This window comes from Nematostella vectensis, chromosome 12 (assembly GCF_932526225.1).
Source record: "Nematostella vectensis chromosome 12, jaNemVect1.1, whole genome shotgun sequence".
Taxonomy (NCBI): domain Eukaryota; kingdom Metazoa; phylum Cnidaria; class Anthozoa; order Actiniaria; family Edwardsiidae; genus Nematostella; species Nematostella vectensis.
The window spans coordinates 2,167,115-2,187,524 of record NC_064045.1 but is presented as its reverse complement, the minus strand read 5'-3'; the positions used below and the strand labels follow the sequence as shown (position 1 = coordinate 2,187,524).

Below are 20,410 nucleotides of genomic sequence, written 5' to 3'. Positions count from 1 at the left end.
GTCTTCCCTCCTTCACAGCTTCTCTAATGCCTAGTGCACACTAGTGACATAACGACATGGGCACGCGCACTTTGTTTAGCCCGACATAACGACATGGACACAATGACAAAAGAGAAAAAACATGTTTTTCTCTTATGTCATTAGGTCGGGTTTATGTCAAAATGTCATACCATTCACACTTGAGCATACGGAGATAAGAGTGTGCTCACCCATGTCATTATGTTACTAGTGTGTACCAGGCATAAGCTGGTTGTTAAGATGCTCAGACTACAGGTACAATTTACTTCGTTTCTGATAAAAAAAGCACATCACACATTCTCACTGACGCAGAACAATTTATTTTGAAATGGATGTTTCTACAATGTGAAAAACAATAAATGAATGGTCCTAGCCTTCAACAAAAACAAACGATCTACTGCCTCTAAGCAGCCCCACATAACATGGTATACAGTGCTTGATGAAAGCGACCAAGATGTGGTTTCATCAGTCTGATGCAAGCCTAGAAGCACTTCCTGTGAACAATGGCAGGACCAGACTCGTCGTATTCCTGCTTGGAGATCCACATCTGTTGGAAGGTGGACAGGGAGGCGAGGATGGAGCCTCCGATCCAGACGGAGTATTTCCTCTCTGGTGGAGCGATGATCTTGATCTTCATAGTAGAAGGGGCAAGGGCAGATATTTCTTTCTGCATGCGATCAGCCAACCCTGGGTACATAGTCGTTCCTCCAGACATTACGGTGTTGGCGTACAGGTCCTTACGGATGTCAACATCACACTTCATGATGGAGTTGTAGGTGGTCTCATGGATACCAGAAGATTCCATACCCAGGAAGGAGGGCTGGAGAAGTGCCTCTGGACAGCGGAATCTCTCGTTACCAATGGTGATGACCTGACCATCGGGCAACTCGTAGCTTTTCTCGATGCTAGAGCTGGATGCAGCTGTTTGCATTTCCTGCTCAAAGTCAAGAGCAACATAGCAGAGCTTCTCCTTAATGTCACGTACGATCTCACGCTCAGCGGTGGTGGTAAAAGAGTAGCCACGCTCTGTCAGGATCTTCATCAAGTAGTCAGTCAGATCACGGCCAGCCAAGTCCAGACGGAGGATGGCATGGGGCAAAGCATAACCCTCGTAGATGGGCACGGTATGTGAAACACCATCACCAGAGTCCATCACAATACCAGTGGTACGACCAGAGGCATACAGGGAGAGTACGGCCTGGATAGCGACATACATGGCGGGGCTGTTGAAGGTCTCAAACATGATCTGTGAGAAGATGAGAAACAAATTAGATAAACAAGCAACAGAGATATGATAACCTGAGTACAACTATCATTGGTAATGATATAGAAGTCAAATTAATTTTAAACCCATGATGAATAATTTTGCAATAGTAAAATCATTGTGTTTTTTTTCTTGGTTAAACTCCGCTTTGAAACTGGGTCTTGCGTTTTTACAATGAGAGAGAAATTGTGAAAGAACTATAAAACAATTTTTTACCAGAGGCTAAATCAAAACAAATCAAGCTTCTAAACTTTTTAAGTAATGCGTTTTCATTCAGAAATATAATTCACGGTGTAGAAATCAGTTTTCGGGCAACTCTAATTTTACCTGTGTCATCTTTTCTCTGTTGGCTTTGGGGTTGAGGGGAGCCTCTGTCAGGAGAACGGGGTGCTCTTCGGGAGCAACGCGAAGCTCGTTGTAAAATGTGTGATGCCAGATCTGAAACGAAAACACGAACAGTCAAGTCACTTTCCGTGGACAAAAAGCGTGCAAACTCTAGCATATTTCTTACTTTCTCCATGTCATCCCAGTTTGTGACAATTCCGTGTTCGATGGGGTATTTCAGAGTGAGAATACCTCTCTTGCTCTGGGCCTCGTCTCCTACATAGGAGTCTTTCTGGCCCATACCGACCATAACGCCTTGATGGCGAGGTCGGCCGACAATGGAGGGGAAAACGGCTCGGGGAGCATCGTCTCCGGCGAAACCGGCCTTGCACATACCGGAGCCATTATCGATAACCAAAGCTGCGATATCGTCATCTGCCATTTTGAAGTTTTTAGCTAAGAAAAAGCAGGTGAAAGCAAAGATTTTTTTCTGCAGCAGTTGGTTCAACTTTGGGATGACTGCAAGTGAGCCGACACGCGTCCACGCGTGCTGTGACTCCCATTTATGACCTTATATGGTATTACTTGTTACCTTATTTGGTCATAAAATCAGGCTTGATGGGCTCCTGTCATAAATGAAATGGTCATGAATGGCTTCTCGAGACTGGTAACCAGACTCTTTATTGAGAATGACGTGTGACCACAGGAAACCCAAGAGTAATTGAAACAATTAACACACAGATTCGGAAATCTGTCTTATCTTGTCGAGAATACAAACTTTGAACTGTTTCAAATAGATAGGCTTTTTTTTCGAAGAAAATTTTATTTTACATTAAAAGGAGTATAATTATTACGAATTAATGTGACTATTATTATTGGAAATTGACGAACAGCATAAGCCTTGGCATTATTATTATTTCTTCCCTAAAAAGAGAGATGGCTTGGGGCTACCTGTGCATTTTGAAATTGACTAGTGCCCAGTCTTCCCATTCGACCTGTACAGCGGTCTTGAAATCTACTTTTACTTTGGCGGGAAATTGATTCCTTATAAAATCTCTTGAAACTATTCCTCAAACCCAGTTTTTTTCTTTAGTGGCAACGTCTTGATATGCATACGTCAGAAATTTCAAAAGGTAAATGCACAAGTCTCAAAGCAGAGAGCCTTCTATCTCGTCCGAATTCTCAAGAATGTGGCATCGAAGACGAAAACAAAGTCGATCGTGCAACTTGTAGTTATGAGAACTTAAGCGAGCGATTTCGGCTAAAGGAGCGTTCTTTCGGGAGGCAGTATTCGCAGTTTTACGCCGTGAGGCTAATGGCGATGAGGAAAAAGCTTGCAGCTGCTGCAAGGAGAAAGTGGGGTGAGTAATATATGACCATCATATTTCAGTTCTAAGTGATAATACCAAAAGGTACATGTACCTTCTCCCTAATACCCCCCGCTCCCGATTTTTCCTCGACCCACCCGAGTTGCCATGGCACGAATACATGCTTTTAACCAACAGCATTGACCTTTTTTCTATAGGCGACAAGAATTTGTATAGTATCCTCCCATGATTCCCTCATTTGTCTAAACAGGAAATTCATTACCAATCAAGAAACTCACAGAGCTTAAATTGGAAGAAAAGTGCTGTATTATTGGGACCTTGTTCAAGAAGATGGAGTTGAAGCCATGTGTTCTGAAGGAGATGAGTGCCGAGGTGAGTGGCTGTACAAGGTTGTGGAAGCTTGATGAAGGGAAGGCACACAGCCACAGCCATATTTTTTAACTTTTTGGAATAGTTTGTAGCCTGCCAAACTTCAGGGGCAGATTTAACTTTAAACATGTTTTTAGGGACAAAATTATAAACTGAAACAGAAAGAGTAGTGACAAGCTGTAGAATAACTAGGTAGTCTGTGTAGGTGTGTGGAATCAGGAGGAAAAATAAACACAAAGTTGTATAATGCATAAAACATCAGCAAAATTATTCTGTTTTCACATATTTGTTTTAACTTACCATTTTAACCTTGTGGTGTTTTTTTCCGTTATTGATATGTCAGTTTAAATATGTAATAGAGCAGCTAGATCCACCATCTTCACATGCATCATTTTGCTCACAGATCTTTTCTTTTTTATACTTTTTTTCAGCAAAATCTTCTGTTGCAGCCCAGCAGGGTTAATTATGCCTCAGATGACGACTTCATGGTACTAGAAGATGAATGTGAACGGGTGGTTTTGACAGGGAATATTGAAGTTGGTACATCTATTAGTGGTGAGTGATTTAGGGTGTTATATTCAAAGAAGGCTGGAAATGGGTTCCAATAGGTTTCAGAGTTTGTAGGTTGTGATCGATAAGTAGGGGTAGTCTACTACAGGCTAACTGCAAAGTGAAGCATAAGATTGTAGAATGCTTTGTTTTTTATTTATTAACTATTTTGAATGAAGTAAAATAAGGTTATATGTATTGATGGAGTACAATAACCTCCTAGTGATATTGATATATCAGTTGATTTAGTTCAATTTGTTGGAGAGATAAGACCCATCTTACCCCATATATTACAACATAGATTCTAGTTTGCTATTCGTCTTCCACTAGTTGCTTTATTTGTTTTTTTCATTCTGGCTTTTTGTCCATCTTTTCGTTCTCTCTGCAAATTGCCAGCCAATTCACAAGTCACCACAGGCAGACAATGGACCATGTCCAAGTTTTGTTGTGCTCCTAATTGAGAGCTTATTTAGTTACATGATTTATTAGTTCTTTTTCTTTGGTGTATTTTTATTCTTCCTGGTTGTTGGTACCCTCATGTTTTTTTTTCCTTCCTGGTGATATTGCAGGTACTATCATGGCCTTGTCTGGCCGTACTTCTGATGACGGCAAGTTTGTAGTAGAGGACTCCTGTACCAGTGGTCTGCCGTACCAGGTTGCACCAGACCTCGACCAGGACATAGCCGAGGGAAATGACCGCTTCCTGGTATTGGTGTCAGGTCTTGGGTTTGGGGAGGAGAGTCAGGATATGCTAAGCTTACAGCTGCTGAGTGATTTGATAACTGGAGAACTAGGCAGTTTACAGGTATGAGGAATAACTATTAAAGTGGTACACATTTCCGATTACAGAAAGCCTAACCCATATTGATTTCATAAATGTCTTACAAGGGCCAAGCTGGCAAAACAACAAATTATTGAGAGTCCAAAGCCTTTAGATCATGCACCTAAAGACTTTCTAGTGTTTTGTCGCCAAAAATGATACATTGGTGACAGTCTTAGACATGTTGAATCCCCAAGAGACCTCCGGCACCTGGCTTTTTCACAGCTGTTTTTTTATCAAGTTTAATCCTTACTGTTCCCCAGGGGTTATCTTTTTACAAGTGAAATGTTCTAGAGGAAAATACCCCTAATGAATTCTTACCATCATTAACTTGCTGATTTTTTAAAGGATCAAGAGTCTTGTGGTAAAGTTGTGAGAGTCATTGTGGCGGGGAACTCTCTCAGCAAATGCACACAGACCAAAGAGAGTGAAAAAAAGGTATGATTTTCCTTTGGTTGATTCAAATACCATGAACAGATTTGTACAACTTCTTGATGATGATCAAAATCCAACTCATAATTCAAACTGATGAAAATCAATGAGCTTTCAACTGAGAGAAGTACAAAAGGGTAAAATTCTCAGCTGCCTCACTAGCAAAGGAGAAGACTGATTGTAATATTTTTGACAGGCAAAATATTTGACAAGAAATCTCACTGCTGGAACCGTCTCTGCTGTCAAAAGTCTTGATGAGTTTCTGCAACAGCTTGCTGTAAGTTCCGCACTTTACTGCCATACAGAATTCCAAGCGTTCTTATTATAATAGTATCCAAAATGATTAAATTACACTGTCTCTAATACAAAAATCTAATGTATTATTTTTTGAAATCTTGCCTAGGATGATGCTAGAACCCTAGCATCATCCATTCCATTTACAAAATACTATTATCATCAAGCATGCAAGCTATTACTGCTAGAGAGAACAACGACCAAATTAAAAAATTACCTAACGTGATCAAAGAAGACAACTAAACATGTGGAACTCTTTATTAATAAACAGAGTATGGTTTTAAAAATAATTGAATTTTGTATTAGATCTTTTATAAAATTCAGTATTAATTAACGTTTTCTAAATGTACATTTAACTTAATTAGTGTATTACAAATTAACAATAAACTTAATTAGGATATATTTCATTAATGAGAATTTTTCAAATTCGAGTTGATTTAGTGGAATGTAATTTTCTATAATAAGGTACATGCAGCAATATGGTAAACATCGCATAATGGATTCAGAGGAATTTTTAGGGCATTCATTTATACACACATCTCTACTACTGTTCCCTTGCCAGTTTATTTTTGCTGACACCCTATACTATTTCAGTCTTGTGTTGCTGTTGACGTCATGCCTGGTGAATTTGACCCCACAAACCACGCCCTGCCCCAGCAGCCTCTTCATCGGTGCATGTTCCCCGAGGCCATCGCATATCCCACAATGCAAAGTGTGACTAACCCATATGAAGCTGTCATAGGAGGCATCAGGTATGGATGAATGCAGGTGTCAGGTATGGATGAATGCAGGTATCAGGTATGGATGAATGCAAGTGTCAGGGGGGTCAGGTATGGATGAATGCAAGTGTCAGGGGGGTCAGGTATGGATAAATGCAAGTGTCAGGGGGATCAGGTATGGATGAATGCAAGTTTCAGGGGGGTCAGGTATAGATGAATGCAGATGTCAGGGGGGTCAGGTATGGATGAATGCAGGTGTCAGGGGGTCAGGTATGGATGAATGCAGGTGTCAGGGGGGTCAAGTATGGACAAATGCAAGTGTCAGGGGGGTCAGGTATAGATGAATGCAGATGTTAGGGGGGTCAGGTATGGATGAATGCAGGTGTCAGGGGGGGGGGGGCGTCAAACAGCGCCAACAGTTGATTTGTTGTGTTTTTTATTTGCATCCAGAGTGCTTGGCACCTCGGGCCAAAATGTTAGTGACATCAGTAAGGTCACTACTTTTGACAACAGTATGGACATCTTGGAACAGAACATGGTGTGCAGCCATCTTGCACCTACAGCACCTGACACCCTAGGTATGTCACCCATTGTACCTGCAGCACTTGATACCCTAAGTGTGTCACTCATTGCAACCTGACAGTGTGGTCTTTTTGAGTACTCTTTGAAAATTGCGGTTTTTGATCTGTTTAGACTGTTACCCATACGCTGATCAAGATCCCTTCATCCTGGAGAAGTGTCCTCATGTCTACTTTGCAAGCAATCAGCCAAGCTATCAATCCAAAGTACTCACTGGTAAGTTGCCAGTGATAAGATATGCTTGGAAGCCGCAGCATTGTTTGGGTGTACTTAATGACTTAGTGACATTTGGTACAGTGCTGATACCCCACCGCAACCCTTTTTCCCTCCAAGAAAAGGTAATGTGCAAGATACCAGTGGATTATTCTTGGTTTCCCTTTTTGTGCTGAATGCTTTAGTGGTGGACCCAGATCTGCCTAGGGGCAACAGCAGGGTTGAGTGGAGTTGAGACACGCAGTAGAGTGTAACAATTGAACAAGCCGCATTGTCACCAGTTACCTTTGGAGGTACGATGGAAACCTCAACCCTTAAAAGACAATAGAATATATTCCAATTGACACTCTGCTTTCACTGGTGACAATACGTCTTTGACCTCTGCCCCACAGGTGACAATAAGCAGAGAGTCCTCCTTGTTGCTGTGCCAGCGTTTGCCACCAGCAAGACATGCGCCTTGATCAACCTGCGCACGCTCACCTGCCAACCACTGAAGGTCTCTTCCACCATCGCAGGCTCACGGGAGAACGGCCATGAGGACAAGACAGAGGGAGAACCTATGGAGAGTTAGACATAATACTGAATATTAACGCCACAGTTACATATGAATTCCTTCAACATAAAGCTGTTGCAACTATTCAACTGGATCCGTGTGGGGTTTAGTTGCATGCACAGGATTTATGGGAAGCTAAAGGGAGGTGGATAGAAATGGGGGAGGGGGGTAACACAGACTTAGATGCTGTACTATACAAAAAAGTGTAGAGCCCTCTCGTTTGGAAGGTCTGCTCTAGTGAAGAAAAATTGAGTACCGCTTCAAACGAGCTACATAAAAGAAAATGGTCCCGCTGGCTACGGGCCCGCAGAATATCACTCTGTTGTCTTTCTGTGTTCCATCTACTGTGTTACATGTTCCATAATAGCAAATATTTTACTGGTTAAGCCAGGCCTAGGACAAACCCTGCTCTAAATCCAAATGAACACAGAACAATCGAATTGGCATGCATTTGAAAGCAACACAACTAGGCCTCAGTAACAAGCACTATTGTAATGAGCTTGAAGGGCTGCGCACATTTCTTGGGTCAAGGTCAAGCAACTCCACGAATAGTATACTTGTGGCTTAGCGTCCAAGAACTTATAAACCAACTGTATATTAATAAATGTTATCAGATGTGTTTGAACATCAGAAGCCTTCATTCCTGTTGAAAGTATGTCTGCCTCGTTATGTGTCTCACTCAGGCTTTGCATTATGGGAAGGGTAAAGCATTTGCAAAGAATCACGGGACGGGTCAAACGAAAGTGAAATACCTTTTCACCCTTTCCATTAAATATGCCTTGCGCGCTTATCACATGTTATGGGTACAAGGCAGGAATTTCATTTTGTGTGTGTGGGGGGGGGTGAGGGACCTGTTATTTTCTGGCAATTGAAAAAATGTTAAATACTCTATCATACGTAGCAGGCGTGTTTGGAGTCCCTGCGGATATAGAGTGCTCTCACAACTCCTATTCCCGCGCGGCCGTACTCTTCGCTCGGTCTCCATTTCCGCTGAGCCCCGCAAAGAGGTTAGTAATTGAATTGCGCTCAGGTGAACCCAGGCCTTAGCATGTCTCAAATCCAGGCCTTAGCATGTCTCAAATCCAGGCCTTAGCATGTCTCAAACCCAGGCCTTAGCATGTCTCAAACCCAAGCCCAAGCATGTCTCAAACCCAGGCCTTAGCATGTCTCAAACCCAGGCCTTCGCATGTCTCAAACCCAGGCCTTAGCATGTCTCAAACCCAGGCCCTAGCATGTCTCAAACCCAGGCCCTAGCATGTCTCAAACCCAGGCTTTAGCATGTCTCAAACCCAGGCCTTAGCATGTCTCAAACCCAGGCTAGAGCTAGCATGTCTCTACACCAAATGTGGGTTAGAAACCCTCCAGTCCATACCATGCATGCTTTTGTATTTCTTTCATAATAAAAACAGTCTTTGACTGAAAAGCCCTCTTTGCAACAGATGATCAGGTGATCACAACTTGTCATAAAGTTCGTGCTTATGGGACGTAGATCTCAGGGGAAGGATGTGAAGTGAACGATCCCCGAGAGTGTTGAGTCCGACTATTTTCAAGGTGAAATGGTAGGCGTGAGGCTAGGGGGTGGGTGGTGGGTGGTGTCGCCCGTATCTGTCTTGACCGCTAAAAATTGTCTTCTCAGAGAGGTTTTCAAGATATTAGTGTCAATTTTGTATATAGTAACGCCTTCTGTGTTAAAATTTGTAACAAGTTTCTGAGCTTCTAAAATTTGAGTTCATTGTTTCTCTGAGCTATTTGCAAGATTTTCTCAAATTGCCTAAATAAAAAAATAAACAACGCCATTGGCTTAAAATCTCTTTATTCTCAGCTGTCTTGACTAGTTCACTTAGACCTGAAGTTTTTGCATATTTCATCTGCTTGTCCGTCATCCAGACACCACAGGGTTACCACTCGCTTGGGCCGGGGCCCATAACTCAGACCCTAGCCGTCTGAATTGCGCACAAAAGCCTGGTGACTAGCAAAACAAAATGGCGGCCACTTCCCAGTACGACAATGTTTTTCTTGGGATTTTACAGAATTGTACGGAAATTAAGCCGTTTCTTGAAGCAATATTCTCCTTCCTTGCACGTCGGACTGACTTCTTTCGGGTTATGACTAGTGAGAGTGATAAAATGGGTTTCCCTCCCGGCGTAGCCGAAAATATGGTTCGATCAGTGAGTACAATTCCATTGCCTTTTTTTAAATTACATCTTACAGTAGTTTAACTAGTGCGTTACTAGTGCGTTACATATTACAGTATTACTGTCAACCCAACTTGGGCAGAAATCTTGTGAAATCGAGTAAAATACAGAATGTGAAAAAAAACAAGAGGGCCGATGCGGTTGAATACAGAGAATGTATATAAACATTTTCAATCAATCAATCTTCATTGAATTTTCAAAGATTAGCGTATGTAAACGAAGATATTGCGCTTCGATTTTCTTGTCCTTATTTTCTTGTACAGTCGTGTGAAGGTGGTCTCTGAATAGGGGACTTATCACATGACTTCTTGAGTGACAAACTTGCGCATGCAAAAATAACTTATTTTATGCTTACGAATAAAGCCAGAAAGTCTTTCTTTTTAGAAAGGGGTTATTTTTATGTAAGGATTTCATTTTTTCATCGTTCTTTGGTGTGACGGGCATAGTAATCTGTGTGTCTTTTGTAGCTTGAATTTGTCACTAAAAAGGTCATATTGAAGAAGCTAAGTAATACTTAACAAAACACGCTTTAATTCATGCCCGTGCGTCGGTATGACCGACCTCTCACATGGAAGTGAGGCTCAAGGCCCCTGTCTAATTTATGCTAATATACAACACTTCCTTCCTCTTAAGCTAAATGTAACATACAATATAAACTATTGAAATCAGTTCCTGTAGTTCTAGGCATATACAACAAAGTCCTGTAAGTGCGTAGGCTGTTTCCGTGCCCTCTCTGATCTCCGTACTGGTGTAGGTGACACCGGCTCAACTTCTGACTGTTTCGGCTGTCCAGTGTCTTGTTGGGTAATGACCGCGGCTGATGAGTCTGGTTCTTCTAATAACAAGATTGGTTCGCTTGTGGATGCTATGTCTAATTCGGTATTGCTTCCTTCTGTTAACCCACTTCTCGCATTAGTATCACCCACTGAAACTGGTCCCTCAGTATCAACGTCTAACTGTCCTTCGGTTCTGGGAACTCTTTCCTCTGTTTTCTGGTAACGAAGCCGAAGGTGATCGACATGCCTACGGTGTTCGCGGCCGTCCATTGCGACTACGGTGTAGGAGACTGGGCCTGTAACCATCTTGATAACTCCAGCCAACCACTTGGGACCATAGCCAAAGTTCTTGAAATAAACATGATCACCAGGCTTAATTTGGCGATCTTTGTCGTGGGCGTCATGTTGCTCTTTCATTCGCTCTTGTTTCTGCCGGATCTTTCCTTGTAGGTTGGGGTGTAGCAAATCAAAACGCGACCATAATTTCCTCCCCATTAGCATTTCTGCTGGTGACCTTCCGGTAGTTGTGTGAGGGGTCATCCGGTAGCGGGATAGCAACCGCTGCAAGTTAGTTGCCATCGTGTCACCTGGCTCTTTCAACAGACAATCCTCAATCAACTGTACTGCACTGTACTGTACCGTTCGGCAAGACCATTTGAAGCAGGATGGTAAGGAGCTGTGGTCTTATGGATTATACCATTTTATCTCATAAACGTTGCAAATTCCTCACTGGTGAAGTTGGAACCGTTATCGGACACCACTACCTCTGGGAGAATATGGACAGCGAATACTTTACGCAGCTTGTTGATGGTACTGCCTGATGTGGTGTTCGCCATGATATCAGCTTCAATCCACTTGGAGTGTGCGTCCACGATTATAAGTAGCATCCTTCCCATCAAGGGTCCCGCGTAGTCTATGTGAATTCTCCTCCAGGGCTGATCTGGCCACTCCCAGGGGTGATCCGGCCACTCCCAGGGCTGATCCGGCCACTCCCAGGGCTGATCCGGCCACTCCCAGGGCTGATCTGGCCACTCTCAGGGCTGATCTGACCACTCCCAGGGGTGATCCGGCCACTCCCAGGGCTGATCCGGCCACTCCCAGGGCTGATCTGGCCACTCCCAGGGGTGATCTGGCCACTCCCAGGGCTGATCTGGCCACTCCCAGGGCTGATCCGGCCACTCCCAGGGCTGATCCGGCCACTCCCAGGGCTGATCCGGCCACTCCCAGGGGTGATCCGGCCACTCCCAGGGGTGATCCGGCCACTCCCAGGGCTGATCCGGCCACTCCCAGGGGTGATCTGGCCACTCCCAGGGCTGATCCGGCCACTCCCAGGGGTGATCCGGCCACTCCCAGGGCTGAACTGGCCACTCCCAGGGGTGAAGTGGTGCTGAGGCAGAAGCTTTCTGGTGGACCTGGCATGCCTCACATGTCTTCACCATGGACTCTATCTCCTTCTCAATGGTTGGCCACCAGACGTAGCTCCGTGCCAACGCCTTCATTTGGCATATCCCGGGATGTGCCTCATGAAGATCTTCGAGGACTCGCTTACGGCCCTGAGGGGGTACCACAACCCTTGCTCCTCGTAATATGCAGCCATCTTGAACGCTAAGCTCCTCCCTCTTTGACTTATACGGTAATAATTCAGGGTCCTTAACATCATCTGGCCAACCACGCAGCAAGTACTCCTTTACATTTGCAAGGACTAGATCCCGGTGTGTCAAGTTGCGGATCTGGGCTGCGGTGACAGGTGAAACATTAACTTCATTTCCTCTGCTGAAACTCTGGTGGTGATGCGTAGAGGGAGACGACTCAACGCATCGGCATTCCCATGGCTACTGCCAGACTTGTAAACGATGTCGTACTCATAACCCCGCAATGTCACCGCCCACCTCTGCACCTTGGTGATGTAGTAGTAGGTCCTTGTTTCTTTTTGCTGAAAAGTGAAACAAGCGGTTTATGGTCAGTAACGATAGTAAAGTGACGTCCATACAGGTACTTATGAAACTTCTTCAGCCCGAACATCACACATGCGCCTTCGTTGTCTAGCTGTGAATACTTCTGTTCAGAAGTGTTCAGTGTCCTGGAAGCTAAAGCAATTGGCTGGTCACTCCCATCATCCATAACATGTGAAAGAACTGCCCCAACTTCGTACGGGGAAGCGTCACACTGGAGTAGGAGAGGTTGCTCAGGATTGTAATGAACCAGCACACCAGCTGTCGTAATCATCTTCTTTGTTGTGTCAAAACACTGCTGTTCAGGATCTCCCCACTGCCATGCAGTTTCCTTCCTCAGCAACCTGTGTAGGGGTGCGAGAACTGTTGACAGATTAGGAAGAAATTGGTTATAGTAGTTTTGTAAACCCAAGTATGATTTGAGCTTTGACACATTTACAGGTGCTCGTATTTCCAACAGGGCTTGAACAACTTTATCTGCCATAAAAGTACACTTGGAGTTCTTGTGTCTGAGACCAGACTCTTCTAATTTGGTCAGTACCAAGTCAAGTCGTTCCAAGTGTTCTACATCTGTTGCCCCTGTGACTAAAATGTCATCCATGTAAACTGCTACACCTGGTATATCTCGTAAGATACTGTCAATAGTCCGCTGGAATATTGCAGGCGCAGAGGAAACTCCATAGGGGAGTCTAGAGTAAGTAAACATCCCCATGTGGGTGTTTATCGTGACATACTTCGCTGACTCTTTATCTAGTAGTAACTGTTGGTGAGCATGACTCAGGTCAAGTTTCGAGAATTTGCTCCCTGTTGCTAGTTTTGCCGAGATATCTTCAAAAGTGGGTAGGGGATACTGTTCTAGATGTGAAACTTGATTTACTGTCACCTTGTAGTCTCCACACAAGCGAATGGAGTTGTCTGGTTTGAGGACAGGGACAATTGGCGCGACCCAATCTGAAAATTCTACTGGCCTCAGGATCCCCTCTCTAACTAGCCTGTCAATCTCTTCTTCAACCCTCCCTTTCATGGCATAGGGCAAAGGACGGGGCTTGAAAAACCGGGGTGTGACCCCTTTAGATACGTGGATCTTTGCTTTGACCCCCTTTAAAGTCCCAAGTTCTTCCTTGAAGACCTGAGGATGCTTGCCCAAAATATCTTTGAGATTTATTTCCCCTTGAGCAATTTTCATAACTGAAAACTCTTTGATCAAGTCCCTCCCCAAGAGACTAGGGCTCTTTCCTTTAACAACTGTAATGGGGAAAACCCTTGTCTGATTCTGGTACTGAATTTTTGTTTCAACAGTTTCCAAAATCTCTATTTTGTGTCCCGTGAAGCATTTGAGAGTGTGGGTACACTTCTGAAGCTGGGGTAATTTCCCCTCATAGACACTGTTCAATGTCTCTTCGCTAATAAGGGTCACGGGGCACCCCGTGTCAACCTCAAAGAATAATGGTCTAGAATTAATCTCAATCGACACTTCAATTGGGGGTTGTTTTGGACTACCAATGTGGAATGCAGAATACATGGGCAAGACATCACTATCCTCACTTTCATCATCCTGAACTAAATTGCAAGCGGGGTTTTTGCTTTTGCTTTTGCAAACCGTCTGTATATGACCTTTCTTCTGACATGAAAAACAGCTTCCTTCCTTGTATTTACAAGTTTTCTGGTCATGTCTTCCCCCACATCTAAAACAATTCTTAGATAGCTTACCTTCTGGTCTTGAACTGTTGTGTGTTTTATGATCCTTACCCTTCTTGTTTTGACTAGAATCACCTTTGAATTTGGGTTTGAACACTTTATTCACACTTTCTTCCCTGGCCTTTGCACTGCTACTTATTTCTTTTAAGTTGCTGTTGGTAGTTTCCATAGCCACTGCAATTTCCAAAGCTTTGTCGAAGGTTAATGTCGATTCTTGTAGTAGTTTCCGCTGGACGTGATCGTCATTCATCCCTACCACCAATCTGTCTCTCATCATGGTGTTTAGTGTAGAGCCAAAGTTGCAATCTTTGCTCAAATTACAAAGAGCAGCGACAAACTCATGCACCGTTTCTCGGACTTGATGAACACGAGTGTAGAACTTGAATCTTTGAACGATTTCTGAGGGTTTCGGCGTAAAATGGTCTTGCACCAACTTTACCAACTCGTCGAACGAGCTATCTGACGGTGTTCTCGGCTGACATAGACTTTTTATTAACAAGTAAGTCTTGTCCCCGACCGAGGCGAGCAGGATCGCACGTTTCTTTGTCATTTCGGTGATGCCATTTGCATCGAAATAATGTCTGTGGTATGCTTCTGTGGGTTGTATTTCGACAGTGTTCCAAAAACTGCTGCCATTTTTAGCTCGTCGCCAATGAAGAAGCTGAGTAATACTTAACAAAACACACTTTTATTCATGCCCGTGCGAAGGCATTTCAACATGGCCGACCTCTCTCGTGGAAGTGAGGCTCGAGGCACGTATCTAAATTATGCTAATATAAAACACATATCTCTTAGAGCAAGTCCCCTACATGGGATGGATGGTTGTAGCATATTATACAGTTATTCGTCCTTTCTTGTTGTTGCCTTGACGATAAATAGCATTAAATAGTTCTGTTGTATGCTTTTTTATCTCAGCTGTTTATGAAGTACCAAGCCATGGTCTTGGAGTCACAGGGAATTAAGAAAGACAAGGATCCAGAGATGGCTAAAAAGAAAAGTGAAGGAAAAGTGAGAGAAAAATGTCAACAAACGGCTCCAACCTCTGCTGGCACAAGCAAGGTGAATGTCATATTCACACATCGGCTAACTTGCCGGGACTGGGTGCTATATGTGTATCAAGAGCCCCCAAAACACAGTATAACTTATTGATCCCTGGCTGTTTTTGAGCTGAATTGACCAAAAGACAGACCTCTATTTTGAGTTATACAGCCCGACATAGTGGAATACTGCCCTACCTATAGTCAGTGGTGGCCAAGCTTTCCCGCAGTGCTTTGCGGTCCCATCTTTCATCTCACATGCTGCTCTAAGGTCAGCATAAGTTGGTGGCTGCTTGTATTTTTTAATAAAAAATACAGTTATTAGCAAATATTTTTTGCTAATTTTTCTTGTATGCCTTTTACCAAAATGACAAAATAATTTTCTAATGAATCAATTTTCTAAAAACTGTCAAGATGTGGGGAGAGATGTGTTGTGTAAGTTTGTGAAATTGGATTGCACCTGGTAGTAATTACCATCATTTTGCCACCAAAATGTTGAGTTTGAATAAAAGAAATAACACAATGCAGCATAACCCATACCACCCAGTTAGACAACCCAAGCGGCTTAATGTATAATCAAGTTCCTCTACATTCCCTGGGTGAGGGATAATATTTGGTTCCTTTTTGTTCTAGCCAAGAAGGATCTCAGTAAACTCATATTATTGTGAATCCATCCATAAAGACGACTCAAAACTGTTGATCAGATCGCTGTGTGTTGATGTTAGGTTCTGCTGTTTCAGCCAGTCAATGAAGGGCCTTCTAGTGGCGCAATGCACGAAGAAGCAATTCCTGTTGGGGTTGAATCCACTGTAGAAGTCACAACTTCTGAAGAGCAGGAAGAAACAGGCTCAACTACTGCAGTGACAAGCAATACTAGTACTTCATCATCTGATGCTGCTGGTACAGACATGGAAAGACAACAAAATGATGTCTCCCCATCTTTTAAGAACACATCTTCTAGGTTTGTGGTTATAGATCATTTTAAATGTTGATCTCCATGCAATAGCTTAGATTGCCGGTTTGCTTTAAGAGGGGGGTGTAAGTGTTTTCGGTGATGCCTCAAATCTTGCGCGGCTTATCATATTTTATTCCTTGGTTTTGCAGTTTCTCTAGAATGCCCGGTTTATTTAATTATTTTGATGGTTTTGAGTTTTTGTTTTTGTTTTTGTTTTTCTGTGCGGTTTCTGTGCAGCTTTCAGTCTGTTTTTGCACTCCCCTTAGGCCCCCCTCCTTTAACTTATTAGTAATTGCTTTGATAATTAAATTGTGTAAGTGTTTTCTGTGATGCCTCAAATCTTGCGCGGCTTATCATATTTTATTCCTTGGTTTTACAGTTTCTCTAGAATGCCCGGTTTATTTAATTATTTTGATGGTTTTGAGGTTTTTGTTTTGTTTTTGTTTTTCTGTGCAGTTTCTGTGCAGCTTTCTGTCCGTTTTTGCACTCCCCTTAGGCCCCCCTCCTTTAACTAATTAGTAATTGCTTTGATAATTAAATTGTGTAATTTGTTAGTTAGTTAAATTATGATATGCCTGTCTTTAATAAAATATCTTTAAAAAATTTACTTAACTATTGAAAAGTAGAAAGTGCTAGAGAGTGCTTCAGCTCAATCAAGCTAGAGTTGACTCATGTAGAGTAATTATATTTTGTTCTAATGTTTTGTTCTCAATGACAGCACACAAGACGAGTCTAAAGGCTTGTTACCGGGAACACAGCCTGATTGCTATAATGGCGCAGCCCTTGAGGACTACGTATGGGCGCAAACTATTCACGACATAGACATCAAGGTGCCTGTTCCAAGCTGTGTAAAGAAAGCTCGCGACGTTGGGGTTGAGATCAAGAACTCATCTTTGAAGGTTTTTCTGAAAGGAAGTGTCCCACCTGATGGTAAAGTGGCATTGTGCTAGAATGTGCTGGAATGTGCTAAAATGTGCTGGAATGTGCTGAAGAATGTGCTAGAATGAGCTTAAAATGTGCTAGAATGTGCTGGAATGTGCTAAAATGTGCTGGAATGTGCTAAAATGTGCTGGAATGTGCTGAAGAATGTGCTAGAATGAGCTAAAAAATGTGCTAGAATGTGTTAAAAAATGTGCTAGAATGTGTTAAAAAATGTGCTAGAATGTGCTGGAATGTGATAGAATGTGCTAGAATGTGCTAAAGAATGTGCTGGAATGTGATAGAATGTGCTAGAATGTGCTAAAGAATGTGCTGGAATGTGATAGAATGTGCTAGAATGTGCTAAAGAATGTGCTAAAGAATGTGCTGGAATGTGCTAGAATATGCTTGAAGTCTCCAATTGGCAGCCAAAATTTCAAAATTTTTTACTTGTAAATTTGTGTTGCCAATCATTTTTAATAAAATATTTGTTTACTCTCTTCTTAACAAACACTAATGACCCCAGTCATTAGGCAGCTATACTGTTTTTTTTAAAGGCTACCTTTCGAAGTCAAGTAAGTTCACTAAACAAAAATAAATCCCCATGTAAGTCATTTGTGCTTTCGGTACCGTGCTTTCAATTTACTTGACTCGATGGACGGTCTCCTAACAACCGGATACCATTGAAAGCAAAATAAATTCATGCGAATTTATTTTCATTTTAGCGTAGGAAACAGTCTTTTCTTACTTTCTCTCTTTTAGAAACCATGAAATTTTAGATACATTTGTATGACTGCAAAGATCTACCCCTCTCAAAAAACCATGGCTATGTACCTATATAACACCTTGCAATACTCATCATGCATCCACAACATTGTCAACTTTATCTTAGATCTTAAAAAAGGGAGCACAATACTTGTAGATGGGCAGCTACAAAGACATGTCAAGTGTGAAGAGTGCATGTGGTCTCTTGAGCCAGGAAAATGTGTGGCCATCAATTTAGAGAAAACGGAAGAACGCTTCTGGACGACAGTGATTAAGGGAGATCCTGAGATTGACAGAACGAAAATAGACACAACCCGAGACATTCACGACTTCGATGAGCAGACTCAGACTGACTACGAGCAAGTGATGTACGACTATCGCCAGAAGCAGATGGGGAAACCTACCGTGAAAGAGCAGGTAGTGTGGGGTCTGGAACCAACTATGCTAATATATGATGATGGGATATGGGGATGTAGAGCTGATGGGATATGGGGTTGTAGAGATGATGGGATATGGGGATGTAGAGATGATGGGATATGGGGTTGTAGAGATGATGGGATATGGGGTTGTAGAGATGATAGGATATGGGGTTGTAGAGATGATGGGATATGGGGATGTAGAGATGATGGGATATGGGGTTGTAGAGATGATGGGATATGGGGATGTAAAGATGATGGGATATGGGGTTGTAGAGATGATGGGATATGGGGTTGTAGAGATGATAGGATATGGGGTTGTAGAGATGATGGGATATGGGGTTGTAGAGATGATGGGATATGGGGTTGTAGAGATGATGGGATATGGGGATGTAGAGCTGATGGGATATGGGGTTGTAGAGATGATGGGATATGGGGATGTAGAGATAATGGGATATGAGGATGTAGAGATGATGGGATATCGGGTTGTAGAGATGATAGGATATGGGGATGTAGAGATGATGGGATATGGGGTTGTAGAGATGATAGGATATGGGGATGTAGAGATGATGGGATATGGGGTTGTAGAGATGATAGGATATGGGGATGTAGAGATGATGGGATATGGGGTTGTAGAGATGATGGGATATGGGGATGTAGAGATGATGGGATATGGGGATGTAGAGATGATGGGATATGGGGATGTAGAGATGATAAGATATGGGGTTGTAGAGATGATGGAATATGGGGATGTAGAGATGATTGGATATGGGGATGTAGAGATGATGGGATATGGGGTTGTAGAGGTGATGGGATATGGGGATTTAGAGATGATGGGATATGGGGATGTAGAGATGATGGGATATGGGGTTGTAGAGGTGATGGGATATGGGGTTGTAAAGATGATGGGATATGAGGATGTAGAGAATTCAAGTCGTTTTTCAAACCTGGTCAAACTAATGCCAAGAAAAAAATTGTCAACATTTGCAACCACGCACTAGGGTGTAAATCCACCTCTTACCTCAGTGCCCCATCACTACTGATATTTTGTATTTCTCTCTTGCACAGCAAACCCATGAGATGCTCAAGAAAGCGTGGAATGCTAAAGGGTCTCCATTTGCAGGCACTCCATTCGACCCATCAAAACTGAACATATCATAGCCCAGCAAGGACAGCAAACATATGCAAAACTACTTTGTCTATTTATCCAGGCGCGTACCCAGGGTTTGCTGGCGGCCAGGGGGAGGAGCCTGTGCATCCCCTTTGCATGTACCTGCTACCGTGACCAAGATAAAGCTTTTAAGTTAGTATCCCATCCGAAGATGGCACGTATTGTAGTCCAGGAACATATGCCCGTAGCAAAGTAGTCTCCTCTGTAATTGTCCTAAGTGTCAGCCTGAAATCATTCCCCATGAGTGAAGTGGGATGGGGTTTCAGACTTTGATACTCATGATACTTTTGAGTTGTAAGCGTGATAGAATGATACTGTAACCGTCGGAACTTGACATTAAACCGTGCGGTTAAGAAAAATGTAGAAACAAATGCAATACTGAAGGCAAAACTATCAGGTTCTGATACCAGCCAAAAAGTAGGCAAAAATAAAAGGAATGAAACGAAAACGATCGAGCGAAAGGCAACGTGAGAACGAATACGTGATGCAAGGCATGGACTTATAAGGATTTATTAACAAATTAAATAATAAATTTTAAGTGATAACAAACATAGTCCAATCCCGAGAAAAGCTATCCTAAGCCAAAGCTACTTTTGTAAACAAAGTACTTACAACCGGTAAATCAAACTGAACACAACTGGCATGACAGGCCCGTACGGACAGCGCTCTAAGCATGTAGCCTATCTCTGCTGATGTCTTCCCTGAGCAACTGCATGTCTCGTTCCCGCATCACGCCTCGCAAGCAATACGTCTCCTTTGCTCAACGGTACTAAACTAAAAACTAACAGATACTGTAAAAACAGCCGCTTTTAAACTCGCTTGGGGACGCGCTTTTTTCTAGGGACGCTTAACATTTACTACCGTTCAAATAACTCGGCGTCCATTGTCCTGTTAAATTTAGAAACTAATCTTCCTGGGAAATGGTAAAGGATCCTAACTTAATTCAATTAGCACTATCAAGCTATTGATACTAATCTAAAGGAATTTGAAACATGTACATTAAATCAATGTTCATTTTGTACTTTGATTGTTCTTTCATGGGGTCACATCCACCCCTGCTTTTCT

General features: G+C 42.7%; 3 protein-coding genes across 5 annotated transcripts; 2 read left to right on the top strand and 1 right to left on the bottom strand.

Annotated features, from left to right (window-relative positions):
- Positions 1-318: 318 nt before the first annotated feature.
- On the bottom strand, positions 319-11,866 carry LOC5509543 (actin, cytoplasmic 1). Of its 2 annotated transcripts, XM_048719474.1 has the most exons (4): positions 11,860-11,866; positions 3,029-3,035; positions 1,610-1,720; positions 319-1,264 (listed from the first exon to the last, which is right to left on the bottom strand). In XM_048719474.1, coding segments are annotated over exons 1-4 (885 nt in total). In that variant the 5' UTR covers positions 11,862-11,866; the 3' UTR covers positions 319-499. The 2 variants fall into 2 exon arrangements, with proteins under 2 accessions (XP_048575431.1, XP_001630039.1); XM_001629989.3 differs by lacking the exons at positions 3,029-3,035; positions 11,860-11,866 and adding an exon at positions 1,794-2,146.
- LOC5509542 (DNA polymerase delta subunit 2) lies at positions 2,609-8,102 on the top strand. The gene is made up of 10 exons (XM_032378482.2): positions 2,609-2,967; positions 3,185-3,306; positions 3,735-3,858; positions 4,422-4,657; positions 5,021-5,110; positions 5,301-5,381; positions 5,993-6,150; positions 6,568-6,695; positions 6,811-6,912; positions 7,302-8,102. The coding sequence occupies exons 1-10, from the start codon at positions 2,715-2,717 to the stop codon at positions 7,478-7,480; spliced, it is 1,473 nt and encodes a 490-aa protein (XP_032234373.2). The 5' UTR covers positions 2,609-2,714; the 3' UTR covers positions 7,481-8,102.
- LOC5509541 (nudC domain-containing protein 3) lies at positions 9,421-20,366 on the top strand. Of its 2 annotated transcripts, XM_048719472.1 has the most exons (6): positions 9,421-9,630; positions 14,999-15,142; positions 15,861-16,081; positions 16,794-17,005; positions 17,886-18,175; positions 19,243-20,366. In XM_048719472.1, exons 1-6 carry the CDS (start codon positions 9,445-9,447, stop codon positions 19,333-19,335), a joined length of 1,146 nt encoding a protein of 381 aa, XP_048575429.1. In that variant the 5' UTR covers positions 9,421-9,444; the 3' UTR covers positions 19,336-20,366. The 2 variants fall into 2 exon arrangements, with proteins under 2 accessions (XP_048575429.1, XP_048575430.1); XM_048719473.1 differs by lacking the exon at positions 14,999-15,142.
- The last annotated feature ends 44 nt before the right edge of the window (positions 20,367-20,410 follow it).